We start from the raw sequence: 21,030 nt of genomic DNA on the forward strand, positions 1-21,030 counted from the left end.
CACGGATTTTACCTGCCACCGGATGAATGAACTAATTGGAATGTTCCCGTTGGAATAACATGCAACGTCATTGTTTAGTCAATCTTAGAGCGGCGATTGGTGGAAACGCGTTTTACACGGAGATGTGACGTCACGCGAGATGCGCGCGCATAAGGCGCACACATATTTAAGCTTGAGGATTAGCTATTTTGAAGGAATGTTGCGCATTGGATAATGATGGAGATATTGTTGACTTTAATTAATAACAAAAATAAAAACCTCAGGTATACATAGGTACATGTGTACGTATATTACATGTTCTTTTGCGCTTCATTATTCATTATAGATAGCGCATCATAATTTATGTTTTTAACAATACACAGTACACTTTGTTATTTTAATACGTGAATTCACAATGCTCGCGGGAAATCACGGAGAATTATCGTTTATTTTTTTTCTTTGAGAATTCAGAGGAACTGGTACAGTCATCGATTAATACGTAAAGGAATTTGTAAAATCAAGCTTTAATTTAACTTTTCTTCTTTATTTTTTATAACTCAAACTAAACGTCTTCAAAATACTGATATCATATTTAAGCCTCCATTTCACTACTTTTGAGGCCGGCTGACTAGATTTTGATCATATCTGACTTCAGTTTTCAACTCGTCAGTGGGTCTGCGCATAATTTTGCACGAGCACGTCATGCATGGGCATCACAGCTCCGTGTAGTTCGTAAAATACTTCACTTATACATGGTTGTTATGTGATGCAGGTCTGCGGTTTTCGCGGGACGTGGTATACACGTCTTTTGAAATTCGAACAGAACCGTTGTGTGCAGGATATATTATATCATAGATCTGGCGAATGAATCTTCTGTTCTTTAATCTTTCAAGATCCAACGACAACTGTATTTAATTCGAATAAAGTCATATTCCTGTGAACAACTATGGGTTGAAATTGTGCATTTTTTCTTTTATTTTTCCCAACTCTGTTATACTTTGAAAATAGTAAAACTACGACACAATTATTTTATCCCCATGCTGATTGAGAGAAAAAATAGGCGTTTAATAATGACATTAAAATAAGCATTGCAAGTAATTGGTGATATGGGTAACTGTTATATTTGATCGGATTAATTACTTTATATAATTATAATATGATCAAAGCGATTGGTATTTTTCTTTTTGAACGAAATGCTAGATAATAATGTGTAGCGATAGTTTACTGAAATTTAAATATTTTTAACACGTAACATGTAAAGTATGCTCCTTTATTCTTTTCTATTATAATGTAATATGAATGTATTGAGTGTTTAATACCAGTTTTACTGACTACTCATTATATTTCTTCTGAGAATCTATACATCCCCTATAGATATGTAATTGTTATGTTATCATAGCCGATCCATTTCCAAATAAATGTAAGTTTGTAGTTTTTTTTCATTGCAACTGCCCATGCGTAATAATACAATACTCACCCTAATTGGAGTATGGTAGATGATAATTGAGTGATTCGATATAATTTGTAAATGCATCAGCTAGAATTTTATGAGGATATTTACTAAATATCGGTTTTTACTCGATTCTAATATATGTATATATATTATTATGTAATATAATATATAATCGTTCTGTTTGCTACTTGCTACAAAATATTTAAAACAATTATATTCATATATAAAACAGTACTCTTATAAATAGTATTTTCTTTTTCTCCCTACCACAAGAAGCAATATATATTGTGTTTGGTAAATTATAACACTTTTTAGGCATTAAACTCAAAAATCAACATTTTCTTATCGCTCCTGTTTACACCAGAGCACGGAAAGAATTTACCATCATGGAACAATGACACGAACATTTTGTTTTTTCTATCACACCAAGTGGAGTATACAATTTGTCTAATTTTCACAAAAATGAAAACTGCATTGTTTTATACCTTATAAGCTATATGCCGACATTGCTTTATGATTTTTTAGATCAGACTTCAATTTTGACTTTTCGAAAAATTCATAGAATCGTGGTTAGATTATGAGAAATTTTGGGAATTTCAGGTATAGAATTTCTTTGAAACTCGTAAAAAATGATACTCCATTCTCATATCTCTCAATAAGATTCACGCATAATATTTTGTATTATCACAGACTAAAACATGCTTTGGTCTAAAAGAAAAACTCGATTCTTTTGAATCAAATTAAGTTTCAACACTTCGATATAATTATCAAATAATAAGTTTTGATGACTCTTACTCATTACATAATACTTTTGAATAATTATCAAATATTTTATCTTATTATCTTCACCTAATGTCAGTCCATCAAATAAAAAATGGATTTGCACGTTTTGCAATGCATAGAAGTGATCTTTCGACATTAAATTTATACAATCTCAAACTATTTGCTTGAAATAGTAATATTCTATCTGTCACAATAATGATCCAGAGTAATTTTGAACTTAAAAAAAGGCACTCGCGATACTGATATTAAATATATTAGAGGTGATATCAGAATCGGCTGTGTCATTTGAAATAGGTGAGGAAGTGTTTTGTGAAAAAAGTTAGTATTCAAGTGGTAAATCTCCTTTTAAACAAAATTGATAGTACGGATAAGTGACAGCTCATATTTAATTTGTTTACGATCTGAAGATATTATCGACGGTAATTCCAGAATGTCTACCAACCAAAGAAAACAAATAAAAACACAAGTACTCACAGATCTTAATAAATTTTAATATTGTTATATGCTTATAACATTTCATAGTTCTCTTATACCTACACAACACGTAATATTCATTGAGGTACTTATTTCATATAAATAATTCCACGCTTCCGTTTATTCGATGAGTAACAAATTTGCACGTGCGAAATCACGGGTTATGTGGCTAAATAAAAAGTAAAATTTACGTATGAAGTAACACTTAAATACCAGTTAAATACAAGAGAATACTGATGCTATGTAAAACACATCGTTAAGTAGTGTGAATGATGGGGAATTTATTCAAATAATAATAAGACTTTTACAAAAATATGAAAACTCAATTAGTTGATGATATAAATACTGAAAAGCCCATAATTAATTAAAAATACGTAATACCTTCATAAACAGTCAATTGTAAAAATTTTCAATCCTGCCTCTTGATGTTCTTAAGTAGATTTATAAGTAACTATAAGCATGTGCATGCGAATGATATTTTAATGAATTTGATAAGCTGACTCTATTGTCTAATGAATATTCCCTCGATTAATCAAATAAAGTTTATGATTAATGTATCGAAATCTCGTCTCTATGTTCCATTAGTTCCTTTTACGATGTCGGTCTTAAATCTCATGCTTATTACAAATTTTTCGAGGCAATCCATAGGCGGCATCAAATGTTTTACCTGCTCTTATTTCACGTTGAAACATGATCAAATTAAATATGTACGTTGAAGTACTCATTCTTTAACTGGTTTCGCTGTAATCTGTCCAGCACAAATCTAACGCACTTTAGATCGAAATATATAATTTCGCATTGAAGAGATTGAACAGTATTGCGAAATGATAGTTATCTTATGAAAGTGTTTTCGGTATTACCTTTAATTTGCAATATCGGTAATTTCCAATGCAACATCGATGACATATAATAATTTGCGGTTTAAGATTTTCGTCTCTTCAAAGTTTGAATTGGACCCAATGCCTTCGTTTATGAACCTTATCTGATATAATAATAAGATGGAAAAAATTTCGTTTTTCAATAATTCGAGTCCCATGTTTGGAACCAATAGGTCCACATTATTTACCACTTCTTACAAGTATCTGGTTTCGTTTGGATCCCTAGAGTATAGAATATTATTATTTAACGTACATACTTTAAAACTCTGTGAACTGTGAAACTGATCGTGCTTTCTGATTGATCTTAAGATATCGGATTAGATTCGTACTTTTCAAGCTTTGTGATTATTTATACAAATGTAAATGTGTACATAGAAATGTATGATAGAATTATGTGTTTACGTGAACAATATCTCGTGTATTTATAGAAATAATAAATGCGTTACGATTTGTCGTAAAACATATGTGTCATGTCTTCGACTCACCAATAGTTTGAAGATGGCTCCGTCAATAACTTTTACACTGTAAATGATTTTCACAAAGTAAGTACATACAAATTTTTTTGCACCGATAAATCCAAGCGCGTTTAATACAAGTCGAAGAATCCGGTTCCAATGTCGACGTCGAAAAAACTTCTTGAATATTCGTTAAGTCTGAAGTTTCAATCATCCCCAACCTAGATTGTGCAGCGTGATTAAATACTCCATCAAGCCTTTTTCGCAATAAGAGCATCTATGAGCCTCAATTTGGCCTTCGCCTGTTTGTAAGATTCGTACACCGTAGTCACTGGAGGCCCACGATCTTCGCGTTGCATTCTTCGCCCAGCACGTGCCTCAAATTGAGCTTCTAATTCCTTCAACGCTCGGCGGAGACGTTTTTTTTCTTCTCGAGTTGTTTGTTGTTGTATCAAAAGTTCTTCGCTATGAGAGAATACAGTAATATAACTAAGGATATCGAATGAAATTAAGGAAAAACTTTGAGACTAAAGTAAAAATTAGCAACTATTGATGATAAAAAAAAGTCCCATACTACAAAATATCAATTAGTTATTGGAAATTTCAGAAAAATAGAGTATGAAAAAACTCACTGCGGTAGAGCGTGAAGGCTCTCGGCGCCACCACGGCTACCCTCGCTGCTGCTGTGTTGACTGTCACTGTCAGTTGGTAGCTGGTCCGTGTTTTCAATGCAATCTAAAATTCCACGATGCGACATATCCGGTTCACTAGCACGTCTCTCGCCATCAGCAGCATTACTAGGCAAAGAAGACGACGTGAAATCCATTGCCTCGTGTTCGAGAATAGTCGCCAACTCGGACACACTGTCTTTGTTTTTATTCTGAAATTAATAAAAAGACGATCAGTTAAAGATCTATATTTTCGAGCCAGTACTATATTAGTTTCATTCAAATCTAAAGTTACAGTAAACTTACCGGTCCAGCTCTGATCAGCAATCTTTTGAGGGTTCTGTACCGATCATACAGCGGTCGCACGACGTCTCTATCTTCCTTTGAAACAGGTCTTCCGAAGGTCCCTTCGATGTGCAGCAGTGCCTTTTGTACCGCAGTTTTCTCATCCATAAGCTGTTCATAAGACAAGTCCTCCATGTTGTCTGATCTGTCGCACTTCAGCCGTTTGTCGCTCAACTTTTTCTCAACTTCTATCACCATTTCTTGCATCAATGCTGTCTTTGACTTTTCGCTATTGTTGTTGTTCACTTGATTACCAAAATTTCCTAGTTTGTTATTTGCATTTGCCAACAGAGCGCCGATTGGATCCTCTTTCAGTAATTTATGCTCCTTTCGAAGCTTGTTCAATTCGGAACACAGGCGTTTGATGTCACGGTTGCTCATTTTGTCGGAATGGCTGGGACGATATCCAAAGTTTTCCTCAAACTCGTCCTCGTACTTCTTGATTTTCTTTTTCAGACCATTTATGTGTTTGGTCAATGTCTTTAGACCTCGGTCAGGCATGTCTGGAGCACTGGGCTGGACATCATTCTCAGAATAAAATCTGCGCGGTACAAGCAATGAGTTGCGGGGAGATAACATAGCTTCCACGCGTGCATTTGCTTCATCATCCTAAAAAATCGCCCAGTTTTTACTCATCTTTTTCCAAGTCCAGATTAAAAGTAAGCTCTTAATTGTAACATTTTTGAAGATTTCCAAAGACTTCGAATATTAACCTGTTGCAATGAAATTACATGACAAGCCACGATAATATGAAAACTTTGTGTACGATCATTGAAACTTCATTTCAAGGAGTCTTATTCTCTGTATTGAACAAAATTGTTCATCAAAATGATTCTCCAGAAAAGTTATTCCATCATAACACCTGACACTCGAACAAGAATTAAAAACTGAAACTCACAGGAGCTTGTCTATGCGTGAATCCCCAATTTGTTAGACTGGGATTGCTGCACTCGTCGAGTTCGACCGTCGGAGGTCTGGCTGGCGATGGCGAACGGCTCGGCCCACTGCTGAGCATCTCCAAAAAACTTTGTCCACTGGCTTTGTTGTGACTATTGGTGTGATTTGATACCGAGTAAATGTTTTCCGTCTCTTCTTCATTTTCCTTGAAAAATAACATGCCGTTGTACCGTCATGTTAATTTGCTGCAGGTGTTTGAATCGCCGATCAATTAATAGTACAGACATATATCATGCACGAGGCTTTACTCATTAGTTAATTACAATGAAACTGTCAAAAAAGTGTTAATCAACGAGGAAAAAGACACACATCGGTATTCCATATTATTTATCTTCAAGTTAGAGGGCTTGGGAAATTTGATGTTCCGTATATACCATGGGTACAAATTACAGGCTTCAAATGGTAAATAAATCACAGCATAAAGTATCGTTATTTACGATATATTCTCAATGTTATCGTGGCCGTGATTAGGCGACGACCGCCAAACTATTCGCAAGTCTTGTTAGAGGGGCGTAATAGCAAATCATTTCCTAGGCACACAGTTCCGATGTATATATATTCAAAGGATTTAGAATGCAAAATATGTTTGAAAAACGCCGATTATATCTAGGCCCGATATAGCCGGAGGACAAGTTAGTCATTGCGCGCAAGTGTGTATAAATAAATAAATTTGCACATCAAAGAGACGGACAATAAACGAACTACATATAAACCGTCCAATTTTCGAATCAGGACTCGTTACCCGATCACGAAAAAATCGATGATCAACGAGGAACGGTTTATATACCTTGCTCGAGCCTTGATCGCCGTCTTTCTCCCCGTGAATCCTTCGCCTTCGAGCTTGTCGTCTCCCCCTGGGTGTCACGCTTCGGCTGAAACGCTCGCTGCTCCTGAGGCGTTCAGCATCGCATTCGAATCTCTCGGCCGCAAGAACTACGTCGCAAGGCGAAGGAACCGGAGACGGTTTGTTGGATACCGGCGAAATGTTGGTCCGCTCGTGGAGCGGAAGACCCGCGCATCGCTGGAAAAAAAGAAAACGATTACACCGTATTACTCGATGCGTGAGTCGAACTCCGTGATAAAATATTTCAAGCACAGGTAACTGACTGATTCGTCGACGTTTCTTATTTCAGATTTATCGTGCGAACACGTGCAAAAAATAGAGGGTGAGCTTCCGAGTTGTGGAAAAATTCTAGAATTTAATACAAGAATCGCGAAATGTTATCACATTACTTGTGTTTCGGTCATAAGATTGACGATTGATAAATCAGTGGCATAAAAAAAAGTTACAAAATATAAGTTATTACATTGTTAGAAACTCGATATTTATGTTACGCAGTTAGCTCGTAACAATCGATGTAGTTACGTTAAATGACAATCGTTACATGCATTTTCCAAGACCTCCCCCGACTATTTTCACATTTTTTACCATCCGTAATTATCCGAGCTCTGAGCGATAGTAAAACGTCTACAATCGACACCGTGTATTAATGGATGTCTCGGTTTGAAACGAAAGTAAAATTACCGAATCTCGTTCAAGTGGGAAAAAGAGTCGATAGATTTACGAGCTTACCACTCCATGGCCCATATCCTGGCCGGCTTTTGGCGGCAAGTGTTTCGCGCTGTTGAAATCTTCGTGACTGCTTACACGACGAATGGAATCCGCACTCTTGCGTACTGGTTCTGGGACCCGTTCTTCGCTGTTACTTCTGTAAAAAAGGAAGAAAAAAAAAATCCAGCGATATCACAGATGCAGCAACATTGGCGTAACAAAAGAACTGGTTCAATTTCAAGGCGTGCTTATTCAAGCCAACGCAACGTCGCGATGCAGCAGCTTGCAGATTTTAATCGTACGTTATGCAGATCAGGTATCGCGTATCTCTTATAATATACGTTCGTTAATTGGGAAGGGGCAGTTTGCCGACGAGTGAAGTTGGTATGGAATGTTCGAATAATGTCTCGTTATACTGTGCAGGACGTATCATTCAAATTGCGTAATTATATATTTATTGCCGATCATGAATTTAAAACAATCGGCGCAGACACAATGTGCCATTAACCCTTTTTCAGTCACGCAATTCCGTTACGTAAAAATGCAAAATGATTCAGGAATTTGCATAGTTTAAAAAAAAAAAAAAAAAAATTGACACCAAAGAAGGGCAGAATTATAGTGGCTTCTGCGACTAATGGGGTTAATTAAAATTCCCTTCCAGCAATATCTTTCGCTATTATAAATCGTAAGCTCCGGAAGAAACGCGGGTTCTCGTTAGCACTAATTAATCGGTTACCTAACTAATTTTCGCTCCTGACAGCAGGACTCGCGTCGATCCTTGCGCTTCCTCGGCTTCAGCGCGCTGAGGAACGTCGAACTCTCCGATTCTCTCAGATTATCTTTCGAACCTTTATCGCAGGCTCTGCAATCGTTTGTAATAACGCCGTTAAACGTTGTGTCTCTGATACTGTAACAGAAATAAATCGGCACATCGTTATAGGGTGAAACATGAAATTTTATAATATCTCCGAGCACGGATCAAGACAATAATTAATTACATATACACGTATATGGAGAATATCATGCAGAGTTTTTGAAAAATTTCATTTCCATGTACACGTGAGTCACAATTTTCATTTCGACGAAGCTGAAGTTAGTAGCGTTATTAACGTAACGAAACACCAAATAATAATTTGATGAATGACTTTGAAAATAAGTTGATTTTTCGAAATATGAATATGTTTCGGTTATTATGGTTTACTAAATTGCAGATAATTCTAAATGCGCGAAGTAACGCGATGCGATTTCCTAAACACGCATCGTTACGGTTAACGTTACCCTAACTTCAACCCCGTTTATAATCACGGCTCACAGCCCAGTGACGGTCATAAAATCTCGTCAATAATCGTGAAGAGTTTTGAAAACGTATAAGGTTGTATAAATGTTGCCTGCACTACATATATTAGCGGTTTATGACCATGATAATAATAAATACGACGATGACGTCTAATGCACGACACACAATACGATGATAATTAACAGAAGGTAGCGCTAAAAAATTATATTTCGTAAGAGAGTGAATCACTGTTCCACATTCGATATGCAATTGAATTATAACGATCACATATATTATACACGTAATATCTAACAAATTATAAAATGACGTTGTTATTATATTCAATTTTTAAATTTACACGGAAACGTGCCTAAGTATAATATAATAATTACATATCGAAGATAAGTTTTGTTCACATTAGTACGAGTTTTATTGTCCTCTTCCCTTTTCCTTTGCTCCTTCAAGGTAATTCTACAAGAATTCCAACGACGCGACAAAGCCGACGACATACAGTTATTTCGGAGTACTAATTGCACTTATTGTTAATCATACATGAATTCTATGGCACACGGTCGAATTTCTCTCTTTCCCTAATTTCGCGTGACGATAAATTCATCCGCAAAATGACGAAACTAAGGATTCAGCTATACCGTGTACATGTATAACACAATATAAATGGTGTATAGTGTACAGTATAATACATACTTGATTAGGGTTCAGTATCGCGTGCTTGATAAATTAGGTGGTGAAATATTCATGTGATAACGAATACGAGTTTCCTTCTCCAGTACTGCAGTACCGGTGTAAAAACGAATCTGTTAGCTATTGTAAAAAACATTTATATATTTCTCACTCTAGCTATATTAAAATCCGATCGATCAGAAGAACCAGCAAAAAAAACCGTCGATTTTCAAACAAAGTTTCCTTTATATATTTATATTTCCCACGGTTAAAACTGATCATCAATCATCGAATTAAAAATAATTCTCAATTTTCAATATCAGTTTGAATAAAAAAAAAAATCCCGCCACACTTGTTCGGCTAATTTTTTCACTTCTCTCCACGTTATCTCATACGAAATTATTGTACATTAGGAAACTTTCAGCACGTTCGCACACAGGCATTTACATACACGTACGTAACTACGCGTATACATCTATAATACACACGTATACACTTGAGCAAGAACTCGTCGAGCTGTACCGACGTGACGCGCGGCGTCGATCCGATACTTTCGAACCAACGAACAAACGAACGGTACGAAAGCCGGGGAGGAACTGTGCCGGCAAACCAGTCGACCTAAAGTCTATATTCGTATCGTGCGAGTTGCCGGGCGAGGAATAGAAGGAACGCGCTGCGCTGCACGCGTGTGTTTCTGTGTTGGAGGAGGGAGGAGGGAGGAGGGAGGGGATGGGAGGGGGGGGGGGACGTCGTGCACACACGCACGTCACGCTTGGCACGCCGCGTGTACGCTCGGCGACACGCGTGCAGCCGGCCACCGAAGCTACATTGCAGCTTCGGCGGCTTCTACGTGTAGCTGCCAGGTTTGCAGTGTGCTGGCCGATGATGCGGCAAGGCGCGTGAGTGTGCCCGCATATGTTAATGACGAGTATGCATGCACGGTAGAACCTCGTTTATAAATCCGAGGTAATTTCGGGGAGAGCGTCGATACGTCGGACGAGTGAAATCTCGAACGATGTATTGAAATCGTGCGTACAATTCAAGCCGTTGCGATGTTCTCCCCTTGGCTTGAAAATTGGAACTGTCGCGGTCAACATCTCACTGAGATAAGTTTCATTTGTTACAGGAACTGGAATAATTCGGGGGAACAGGTATCGTTGGAATAAATTGTTTGAATATTGTTGGGATTACGAGAAACGAGGTACGCGTAACCATTTTGCGATATCGTCGATCCTTTTTTAGTTAAATAAGGCTTCAAAGTCAATTTATTGTCGCGCAAGCGTTAAATTTTCGCAACAGTTGCAAGAAAATATAGCAACAGTGATCGTAATGAGAAAGAATAGCAACGGATGCTAGACTTTCCGGTAACGGCTAGAAAACTAATTTTCATTTTCTACCTAGAACTATACTTTTCGATTGTGGTAAGAAATGAAAATATTTAAGGACTGAGCGGTAACCGGGACTAAAAATTTCTCTCAGTGCTCGCTATGAAATTAAAAAAAAAAAAAGACAAGAATCTTTTACAAGTTCACGCGTGTTCAAATAAAGTATCGCAATTATAAATGACGGATTATTCGGTTTCGTTGAGAGTTCTCCGTGCCAAACGAAGATAGACATCGGTCGATGCGAAGTGATCGGATAACGTGGAACCTCGGTTAATCGAAGGTCGGATAAGCGAGGTTCTACTGTCCATCATGTATGCTGCATTCGTAATATTATGTGAAAATTCAACACGCTTCGAAAGCTCAGCGGTACATAATAATTTTCCTATACTATCGTTCTTGATTTTTCGATGCAGAGAAACAGGAAACCACAGATAACGATGTTATCACGGCTGTGCGACTCTGGTTTGGGTTCATTTCTCATTGTTAGACCTGAGTTCGCGGAAAAATCTCGGAAAATGTTTTCCCGAGCACCCGTGAGCACAGGAACGAATGTAGAGAAGAGCGATGTGAGCCGAAGCCTCTTTTTTAGGTAAAATTTGTTAGCGAATGGTATTCAAAATATGAAAAAAAGTCACTCTCCTGATAAAAAAAAAGTTGCCCCAATTTCATGAGGCATTTTTTCTTTTGCTTCTTCATGGAGGAAGCTTTGTGACGGTGAAATTTTATTATTTATTTTAACGAAATCACTAGTGATATTTCGTGGAAAAAAGCTCGCACAATTCCATTCGCCTAACGATATAATTTAATTTATATAAAACGATATCTACGTATATTCGTTGACAGGATTGTATTGGTCTCGCAATAAATTATTGAAACACTGTAAAAATGAAAATTGTTTATCTTGTTTGAAAAATACTTAGGGGCCTTTAAATACGGCCCTGCCGGTGAGCAGGGTTTATTCGAATTCTCGGAGTATCGTTCCTCCACTGCGATCGATCTTATAAAGTGAGACGGCAGTGGAATCGGATGTAATAACACGATGTACAAGGGATATTTTCCAGCTGACCCTGAAACGACGGAGTACAGGTACGATTGAAAATATGCTGTAACAATAAAACGATTGCCTGCCTCAGGCGCCCGGATTTTTCCGCTGTAAGGAAAAGCTCACGGTATATAATTTTCTTCATCGTACGTACATACATGGTAAAAATCAGGCTGACGTAACATTTGTTGTACAAGAAAATCATCGAGCGTAACAGTGATCGCAGTCCCAAAGTCGAGAATTGGAACATGAGAAATGTCCTGTAAGTTTTCAAGTTCACAATTCACTGTTATGAAAAGATAAATAATTCCAGACAATTTATAAAAATTCCTTTTTTGGTGTGTGATTCGCCAAATAAATATCGGCTACGTGTTAAAATGCGTAGTTCGATGACGTGTGATTTGCACACGGGACTGTTTTCGTTTTTTGTTATTCTTTCGAGAGTTAAAAAAGAGACTAAAATAATCGTTTTTAATTTTGTTTCGTTGTTTCTTTTTTTAGTCACCGCGGTGGGTGTGTGTATGACGTATTAGTCACGCGTGTGGTAACCATGTGACTGACGATCGGGCAAAGTGCGAAATATCGCTTGACGAACCTGCGGAATCTATGCAGGCTATTGATCGAATACCACAATAATTTTTTCCCTCGTCAATAAAGCTGGTTTCAACGAGTCATTCTACGACATTGTTTGAACAAATTCTCCCAGAGATATATTTTTAATTGTACTGTATCAATCGTTAGAATAAATTTATCTGTATTTCTTTCTCACCGACGAAAGTATTCAATATTAGTCAGACTACTTTTGCCATCAAAGAATATCTTCAATTTGTGACAGGAAAATTTGAAGAAATAAATATTTCTATTCCCCTACACCCATATAATTGAAAAGGTTTGCAACATTTAGCGAAATGGTTCTTCGATATCACTTGATGATGCCACTGTCAGTGTCACGTAGATGAGATAAAAATATGACACGTAATACTACATACATGTATAAATACGCACACGTATACACCCCAGCCATATGTATGTATATATAACGGACTCTGGCGAGGCAGAGATTATACATCGAGATTTTGTTATTTTTTGCGCGAAGACGGAGGTAAGTTTTGCCTTTGAAAAATATTGTAAAGCGAGTCACTGCGCAGTAAAATAGCTAACGTTGCACATGATATGAGTTATAACGTGACTGTATAAGCTGTCTCTTCGGCGACGTATGTAATCACAATGCGAAGTCGTACAACTGATCGCTATTCGGTCGATACTGGTATATTACAATCTACCTCGAAAGCTCAGGTATTATTCAGCAGAAAGCTTCTTGGGTGACACAACCCGAACCGTCGCATCACCCACGTAATTTTTTTTTTTTTTGTAATATTCTTATCAAATAAGCTCTGCTCTTGTTCGTTAAATCTTGGCAGTTAAACGGCTAATCACGTGTTTCATTTCATAATAATTCTCCGAATTGTAGGTAATATGAAAAATACCACAGCGGGTGATGACGTTTACGGGTACGTCAAGAAGTGATGAAAATTACGATGTACGTTCGAAGTTGACGCTTAATTTAAAGGTATATGGACTTACAAGACGGGTTTGCAGACGATGCAAGGAAATCAAGAGTGATATCGTTTGTAATTGCTAATTATTGGTGGAAATTATATAGATGATAGAAAATAGAGTATCATTCTTTATTTACTGACTTATGTTCCTACTACGTATAATAGCGTAATTGTTAGTAGCTGCAATTATCGTCGGTCGTACTACGCGTAGGTATTTCGATCATGCGGTGACAAGAGCGGTAAAAACGTACCGATATAATTATTGCACGTTAAAAGGTTCAAATAACATTCCACTGCGTACAACTTATTATAGAACAAGAGTATTGTGTGTGAAATTTGGAAAACGAGTCGTATTATTCGGAATCTGCTTTAAATTCATAATTACATTACACGCCGTTACGTGTCTCTCTGGCATTTCATTGTCAGAGATCTGCGGACGAATATGTTTTCCTTACAGAATGAGTACGTAGGTAAATCATATTTATCATATAACGACAATAATTCGAAAATATATTTTCCAAGCCCTATTACGCATGAATTTACCAAATACCAAAAACAAGATTGCTCATTGTTATTATTACCTCATTGACGGCCATCCGTTGTATTTCATAATTAGTCTTTGCGTAACCCTTATATTTACAATTTACAATTTACAAAGAAGATGTTAAAAATGAAATGATATTTAATAACGTGTCACTTCAATGATGCAGGATTGTATCAAGTTGGCGAATTGAAATCGATCTTTGTCCACCCGAATTCTACCACGCTCGGTTTCTCGACTGCAAAGTTTGTGAAAAAAAAAATTTAACGCAGATGTACGAAACACTTTGGAAAACTGTGAAAAATGACGAATAATTCGAAACGGCGAAGAACGTCGGACGATAGATTTCAATAAAAAAAAAAAAAAATAAAATAAAAAGATCGTAATCCTAAAAAATAAACATTCCGTGAGATATTTCCCGGTTATGTAACAGCTGCAGAGTAAAATTACAACTTTTTTGATGGTTTTGGGATAACGTTTTATCTACATTCCGCATTTGATGTACCAACACATTTTTGCACTGTCTGTATACCCGTTCTCATATACCATATTGCGTTGTATATTTCATAGTCACACAGGTGTGCAATAAAAAATGTCCGCGCGTTATCCGGGAACTGACTTGCCGCGGAAAAACGACAGTTGTATACGATGGATTCACGCTACCGATAATAGTTCCCTTGACTTTGGCCTGCGTGATGTAAAATATACATGTATCTGTAACTGTGTGCTTACAGAGCTGTTGAAGAAGGGAGGAGAGAGAAAAAATAGAAACAGAAAAGGATTTATTATTATCCGTGACAATGTTGGAGAAAACGGAAATAGGTAAGGAAAACACTTAAGACTAATAATAATAAGTAAAAAGAAAATAAGTAAGAGAGAGAGAGAGAGATGCCGGTCAGCTTTGAAATATACCCGCACAGATAACTACAAAACCGCATAAATATCTCTTCTACTTATTAAATTTTATCTTTATACCTAACATGCGTCTCTTTATCTTTCTATTTTCGGATGTTTATTTTTCTCGCGTGAAAGAAGGCAGCTGTTAAGTTATCCGCGCAATATACAATAGAGTGTACATACGCGTAAAGTCCACGTAATCTTTCGATATGCGGAGGAGTTTAATTTTTTTTAAATAATTTTTATTCCATTTCGAACAATTTTACAGCTTTTCTTGATCAAGTTTTTTTCTAAAAATTTTCCATTCCATTGTTTCGACTTTTCTATACATTCTATACCATTAACCAAAATTCTATTTTGCACGTATTACATCGTTAAAATAAAAAAAAATTATGAACAATTCGGGATGTAGAATGGTGTAAAACAAGAATAGTCGAATCATAATGGTAAATAGAAATATGTCTACACGGAGTTGAATTGTTGAAAGGTACACGAAAGATACTAACTTTTGAACGGTAATTGATGGCTTCGTTGGTGAAAAATATACGCAAGTCAATTGAGAAAATTCAATTTTTTTTATAAATCGTTGAATTAAAAGAGTCGCATGGTCAACCAATGGATTGTTGTACGGTTCAGATTTCCATGATGCATTCGAAAATCGTAAGTTACGAATTCTCGTCGCGTGCTGCACAATGCACACGTCCTTGTTCACTTATGCATGATCGCCCAGTTTCCACCGTGGAAATATCAATATCAGCATTCGTCAGGTCAACGTTCTTTCGCGAATCCACGACGTGTTTGCGCACAGCAACTTTTACCGCAGCAGCGACTCGATCGATTATTTAAACAAGTAATCGCTGCTATCAACATCTCGGTGTGCAGGTATTACGCGTACGTGTATATATATTATATATGTGCGGTTCGTACTTCGCCGACGCACGGTTATAAAAAGAAATTGTGCACCGAGTGCAATAATGCACCCCCGTGCAGTTATTGACACCTCCCGACGATGTTATTAGAGCAGAAGGTATAATCCGTGATATTTTCAACACGGTAATCGTCATCGTCATTATCATCGTACTCCGCTATTTCGAAACGTGTTATTTATTATCACTTTAGTTGTATTTACGAGCTACATGCGATTTTCGCATTACAATGCAGTTGTAAAGATCGGTAAACAACCAGTGACCGGTTTTATATTCGTAAAATTTTCGCAGGTATGTTTGCGAAAAAAAAAATCACCCATGGCCTCAATCATACCTCAGGTTGGATTTCTTGCACAACGATAAGCTGTTACAGTCATCCAAGCAGACAAATTAAAGCATAGATTTTTAGCATCGAGAACATTTTCAACAAGCTGATTTTCAAAACAATTCATATATCCCATGTAAAGACAATATCAATCGATAGATTTCCAATCCCTCGCAATATCTTTATTCGAGGAAAATCCTTCGCGATGATTCCCCCACGGAGTGCAATCCCTGTAAGTCGGATAAGAAAATGAAAGACGCGTACAGCGATTGAATGAAATCCATGACCGAACTGCAGTCGCAAGGTTCCCGGGCGTCAATAGAAATTATGCAAAATTTATCCCAGTTGGCATCAGGCCCGACAAAAAAAATTATAAAGTGTATAACAATTCTTGCCTCATTAACATTTCGCCGAGTATTAAAGCCTTGGCTTTTATTTTTAGCTCGTTCTCACGCACGCGAACCGGTAAAATTGGCTTTTCTGCGATACGCGTGTACATACCTACCTGTACATAGGTGTATATATATACACGATGCGAAGAGTCTGTAAGTATCTCCGGGCGAATCGAAACTCGAAAATAGTACCAGCCCTCAAACATTATCGCTTATAGATGTCGTGCACCCAGCGGATATCCCGTGCGAGCTTTTAAATTGTCAAAAAAAAAAAAAAAAAAAATTGTTAGAATCCAAAGACTCGGATAAAAATATACCTCAAGGTTGAACGGGCGTAGATATTTAAACGAACCTACATATAGGTATGTATATAATACGCGATATCTAGCAAGATACATATTGTCAATCCGTTACAAACTACGCAGCTCGACTAGTTTCTGCCACGGAAACGATGGCAATTTAATCCGTGAACAGTCTGACTAGGTATAAAATACCCCGCGATTTTAACGTGACGATCGTTCATTCGCCGAAGGTATATAATTATAAGTGTAATAAACGTTGTTGCCCCATCCTGCCGAGCAGTATAATGGAACTTGTTATAATTTTTACGAGGGTGGCAAACGTGCGGTTATAAAATTTTTATACATTCAAAGACGATGTAAAATGCATCGCGGAAATATGAATTGCGCAACGATGAGCTTGCGATTTCGGTGCGTAATAGCACAAGCGCAGCTGGTTCTTAAAACAAGGAGCATAAGGTGTACTACGATTGGTATTCGAGGTGGGCACACTCAATTGGCGTTAGCTACAGTTGTGTTTATACATTCCCTGGTCTGGCTACCAGGTACATATTGTATTATACGCTGTGTAAACGCGATCAGATTCACTGACTTCAAGACTTCGTTACGCAATCTATGCTAATTTGTAACATTCAACCTAGCGGTGCGGTGGGCTGAAAATACTTTATCGCGATGTACGAATCGCTAGCTTTTATGTTACATCTATCGGTATGAATTTGTGAAAAAAAAAAAAAAAAACGTTGACGGTATACGAAGCTACGGGTTTCGATGAGAAACTTGAAATAGTTTCTGACGGAAGAAAACCGTTCGATTGAAATTTCAGCAATTTTTTCGAGAATCCGAATTGAAGATCCGATTATTCGCACAGTGATAATTGAATGACCCCAAGTGGCGGTAAAATGAATCGAGGAATGCCGGTGTTCAGGTTTCGTAACCAATTAATTGTACCACTGATTCTCCGCTCCGTTAAAGTAACCTTCGCATTGACTGAAGTTTGGTACAAGAGCCTCTAAATACTCGATGCTACGTATATTTCCTGCAGGAAATTCACCAGGTTTCATGGTCAACCTGTTCCAACAACCAAATGAAAAAAAAGACGTGGCTGAATAAGTTGAGTTTATTTTGAGAATTCTGCAAGCATGACACGCGCTTGCTGATTTAGAACTTGACCTGAAGTCAATCCATACCCGAATCAATTACCAGTATATACTTAAGGATGAGTCGACAAAGTGATTTATGCGTCGCTGAAAAGTCACGTGTGCACGTGTTCGACTGTCTCCATCTGTGCAATCACCTTTAAAAATTTATCTAATATTTTTCGTCAAGGCGTGCCAGTTTGTTGCTGAGAGAATAAGCCAGACGCGAATCTGCGGCCGAGTCAAATCGAGCCTCAAAACCGCACGGTAGACATTATAGGCGAGAGTACCGAAGCTGTGATATTTGAACGAGCATCCACACAGGTGTGGTCAAATATATGTATGCGATTTCCATACATATTACGTATTTCGAATTAGCGAAACACCATCGCCTCGGGGAAGGCGATTTTTTAGCCACGGAATCGGACGAGAACGTCTACAAACTCTTGGTAGGTACTTAAGAATCGGCTGCAGGCTGTTATTACGGTCAGGGTAAAGAGCCTGTACGCTGAGAAAAACGTTTTGCTTTTTTAAAAGCACCGATTTGTAGACGCAGTCTGTAGAAAATTTTCTCCTAGTAATAGAACATTTTATTGTGATTAGCAAAGTGAATGAAATGATTGTTTAAAATTGTAAAAAAATTTCATTGAATAAAATATACTTGTAAATGCGAAACCTCGATTTTAATTTCGTCAATTTAATTAAACAATACTTTTTCATAGTATTATCAAAATATTGTACACCCTCTGGTAGATTCAACTAAATTGCTTCACACGGTTGGCTAAATCTGTTCGTTCGTAAAATCTAGTCAAATTTACGAAATCATGAGCGCTATAAATTGACTACCGCTATCAAACAACAAGTTACATCGCAAATCTTCAAAAATAAATTTTGTCCAAGTGGTAAAATACTTTCCGTGACAGGTAAAATATCCTTTATCGCAAGAGAGGTAAGATAAACAGTTATTAGTAGGGGCTCCAGGCATCTGTCTAGTATAATCGGCAGAACTAAACGATTCGTGGTCTAATACCATTCAATCAGCCTCTAAATTTACAACGGCACATTTTTTTCTCGTTGTCTGACGTGACTTTTAATTCATGTAGCATAAATTACAGTCAAACGATAAACGAAATCAGTAAAAAAAATCAAACGATAATTTTCCAATCTTTATAAAATGATTTCACTGTATCGACCCGATCTCTCGCAATATCGATAGAATCTATGGGATTGTGATGCAAAACCTTTTCTCAGACATTATAAAAACATTATATTTTCCGTGCATTGTAAAAATAAACTCAACTTTCTTGGCCGTGTGAAAATAATGTTTGGTTGTACGTATATCAACCGTGAAATTTTGCTACCGGGACGAAATTTTGGTCATTAGCACGAAATTTTTTCTTTTCCCGAGTAGGTATACGGGCATCTAATTTTGAACTCTTGCCAGAATTACGACGTAACGCGTCGTTCCCACGCCGGTTCTGCCAGCCAACTCGAAAGCTAGACACACTGCGTAGTTTCGAAAAGTTGAAAATAATTCGTGCAAAAATATCCTCAGACGGTAACGTAATAGTCCACCTGTCGGTCCGTTGGATTCTTACGATCATCCCGATCTAGCATTTGCCGCAAGTGTTTAAGACGTGGCCAAAATCCAACATTCGCCGTTTTTTACTTGGTCTCGGTCTGCAGGTTAAACGGTTTAGTCGATGCCGGAGCCGCGGACGCAGGACGCGGTTACGAAGAACGGACCTTCGATCCTCGAGGTCGTTATTGTTCCCTGGATGCGTGAACGAGGCAGGACTTTGGTGAGTCATGCAAAGCTGCGTTGAAAACGGAACGAGATGAAAGTGAAGAAATCACAATTCCGCGACACTCGCGACCTTCCACCTTGTTGGCGGCCACGATTTTCACGCTAATATTCATCCGGGTTTCAGCACCGTCGTCAAAGGGTTCTTCCACGATCGATTTAAGCTCGCAGCCCTACTTCGCCTTGTCTCGTCTCGCGGGGCGATCGAACAATGCAGATTTCGTGGTGCGAGGCACGACTTCAGCCTTTCTGCAAGCTTTTCATTCTTGGGAACGTTTTTTTTTTAATTTTTTTATTCTCTTCAACGTCGAGCCACAAGTAGGGAGATGGTCACGTTAAGAACCGTTCGTTTCTATCGTCGACCTTATAAACCGTCCAATGTGAATAAACGTTACTTGGTCAACGTTACTGCATTAATTCAGCAGATTTGACGCAATTAGGTTTCAATCCGATAACAACAGCGATTATTGTTTGCCACGGATGAGCCAGCGTCTTTTATTTGGTCAACAAAACAATCAGGACGGTTCCATCTTTGACGGACAATTAATTTATCGCATCTATTGATTCGTATGGTGACGAAAATTAAAGAATAAGAAACGATCCTATACCTCGAACCGAATCGTTATCTTACAATTGTACAATTAATCAGTGACCGTATTAATGATCGGAAACTTTATATTCTCAAAAGTGACAAGTAGGTACATCCGAGTATAAGAAATAAATACCGGGAGTCAGGTTTTCTGAGTGATAAAGTTTTTTTTTCTTTTGAAATTCCGTCATCTGTTTCGTTCGAAGGATCGAATCTCTGTAAAGGTAACCTCTGGAAAACTGAAAGTCGCCTCTGAAAAAGCCCCTCAATTATCAGGCGAGTGTAACGAATAACGAAGCTGCCGTATCGCGGACGTTTCTAAAGTCACGCGAACGGATCGACGACGGTTATTAATTGTTAAAGAAACATCTCTTCAAGCGGTTTTCTTGACGGTGGATTTGACAGTGCAGTCAGCGTTCTTACACGCCGTGTGAAAACAAAGTTGTTAAAACACATAGGTATGTGTGCACGCATTGTACACGCGGAATAACAACCTGCTTGACTGACTGTCTTTGAAATATACGCTTAGCGGGGAATCGACTTGAAGAGGTCGTAAAATGAGAATAATTTTCACTGTATACATGCATAATGGAAACTGATCGTACCGGTCGGTACGACTGCGGATAGGTGAGCC

The 21,030-nt window shown here is 37.6% G+C and overlaps 2 protein-coding genes and 1 long non-coding RNA gene across 5 annotated transcripts in view; 2 read left to right on the forward strand and 1 right to left on the reverse strand.

Annotated features, from left to right (window-relative positions):
* Nucleotides 1–1,235: 1,235 nt before the first annotated feature.
* Nucleotides 1,236–21,030, reverse strand: part of LOC107220517 (protein FAM13A) — a 42,518-nt gene continuing 22,723 nt past the window's right edge. Inside the window, exons 5-11 of the mRNA XM_015659151.2 lie at nucleotides 8,281–8,451; nucleotides 7,566–7,701; nucleotides 6,780–7,013; nucleotides 5,934–6,137; nucleotides 4,997–5,644; nucleotides 4,655–4,902; nucleotides 1,236–4,487 (exon numbers count right to left, since the gene is read on the reverse strand). Of these exons, the coding sequence (XP_015514637.1) occupies nucleotides 4,274–4,487; nucleotides 4,655–4,902; nucleotides 4,997–5,644; nucleotides 5,934–6,137; nucleotides 6,780–7,013; nucleotides 7,566–7,701; nucleotides 8,281–8,451 (1,855 nt within the window). The 3' untranslated portion in view covers nucleotides 1,236–4,273. The remainder of the gene's footprint in view (nucleotides 4,488–4,654; nucleotides 4,903–4,996; nucleotides 5,645–5,933; nucleotides 6,138–6,779; nucleotides 7,014–7,565; nucleotides 7,702–8,280; nucleotides 8,452–21,030) is intronic.
* On the forward strand, nucleotides 10,269–12,866 carry LOC124295284. Of its 2 annotated transcripts, XR_006905190.1 has the most exons (4): nucleotides 10,269–10,400; nucleotides 11,300–11,475; nucleotides 11,807–12,190; nucleotides 12,430–12,866. It is a non-coding gene; the product is annotated as an uncharacterized LOC124295284 (long non-coding RNA). The 2 variants fall into 2 exon arrangements; XR_006905189.1 differs by lacking the exon at nucleotides 10,269–10,400 and having other exon boundaries at nucleotides 10,922–11,475.
* LOC124295281 overlaps nucleotides 19,584–21,030 on the forward strand; it is a 37,394-nt gene continuing 35,947 nt past the window's right edge. For both annotated transcript variants that reach the window (XR_006905187.1, XM_046744728.1), the window contains exon 1: nucleotides 19,584–19,805. Coding sequence is in view for 1 of the 2 variants with exons in the window: in XM_046744728.1 (XP_046600684.1) it covers nucleotides 19,707–19,805 (99 nt within the window). In the remaining variant the exon portion in view is untranslated. The remainder of the gene's footprint in view (nucleotides 19,806–21,030) is intronic.

The sequence above is a fragment of the Neodiprion lecontei genome, chromosome 1 (genome assembly GCF_021901455.1).
Source record: "Neodiprion lecontei isolate iyNeoLeco1 chromosome 1, iyNeoLeco1.1, whole genome shotgun sequence".
NCBI lineage: Eukaryota > Metazoa > Arthropoda > Insecta > Hymenoptera > Diprionidae > Neodiprion > Neodiprion lecontei.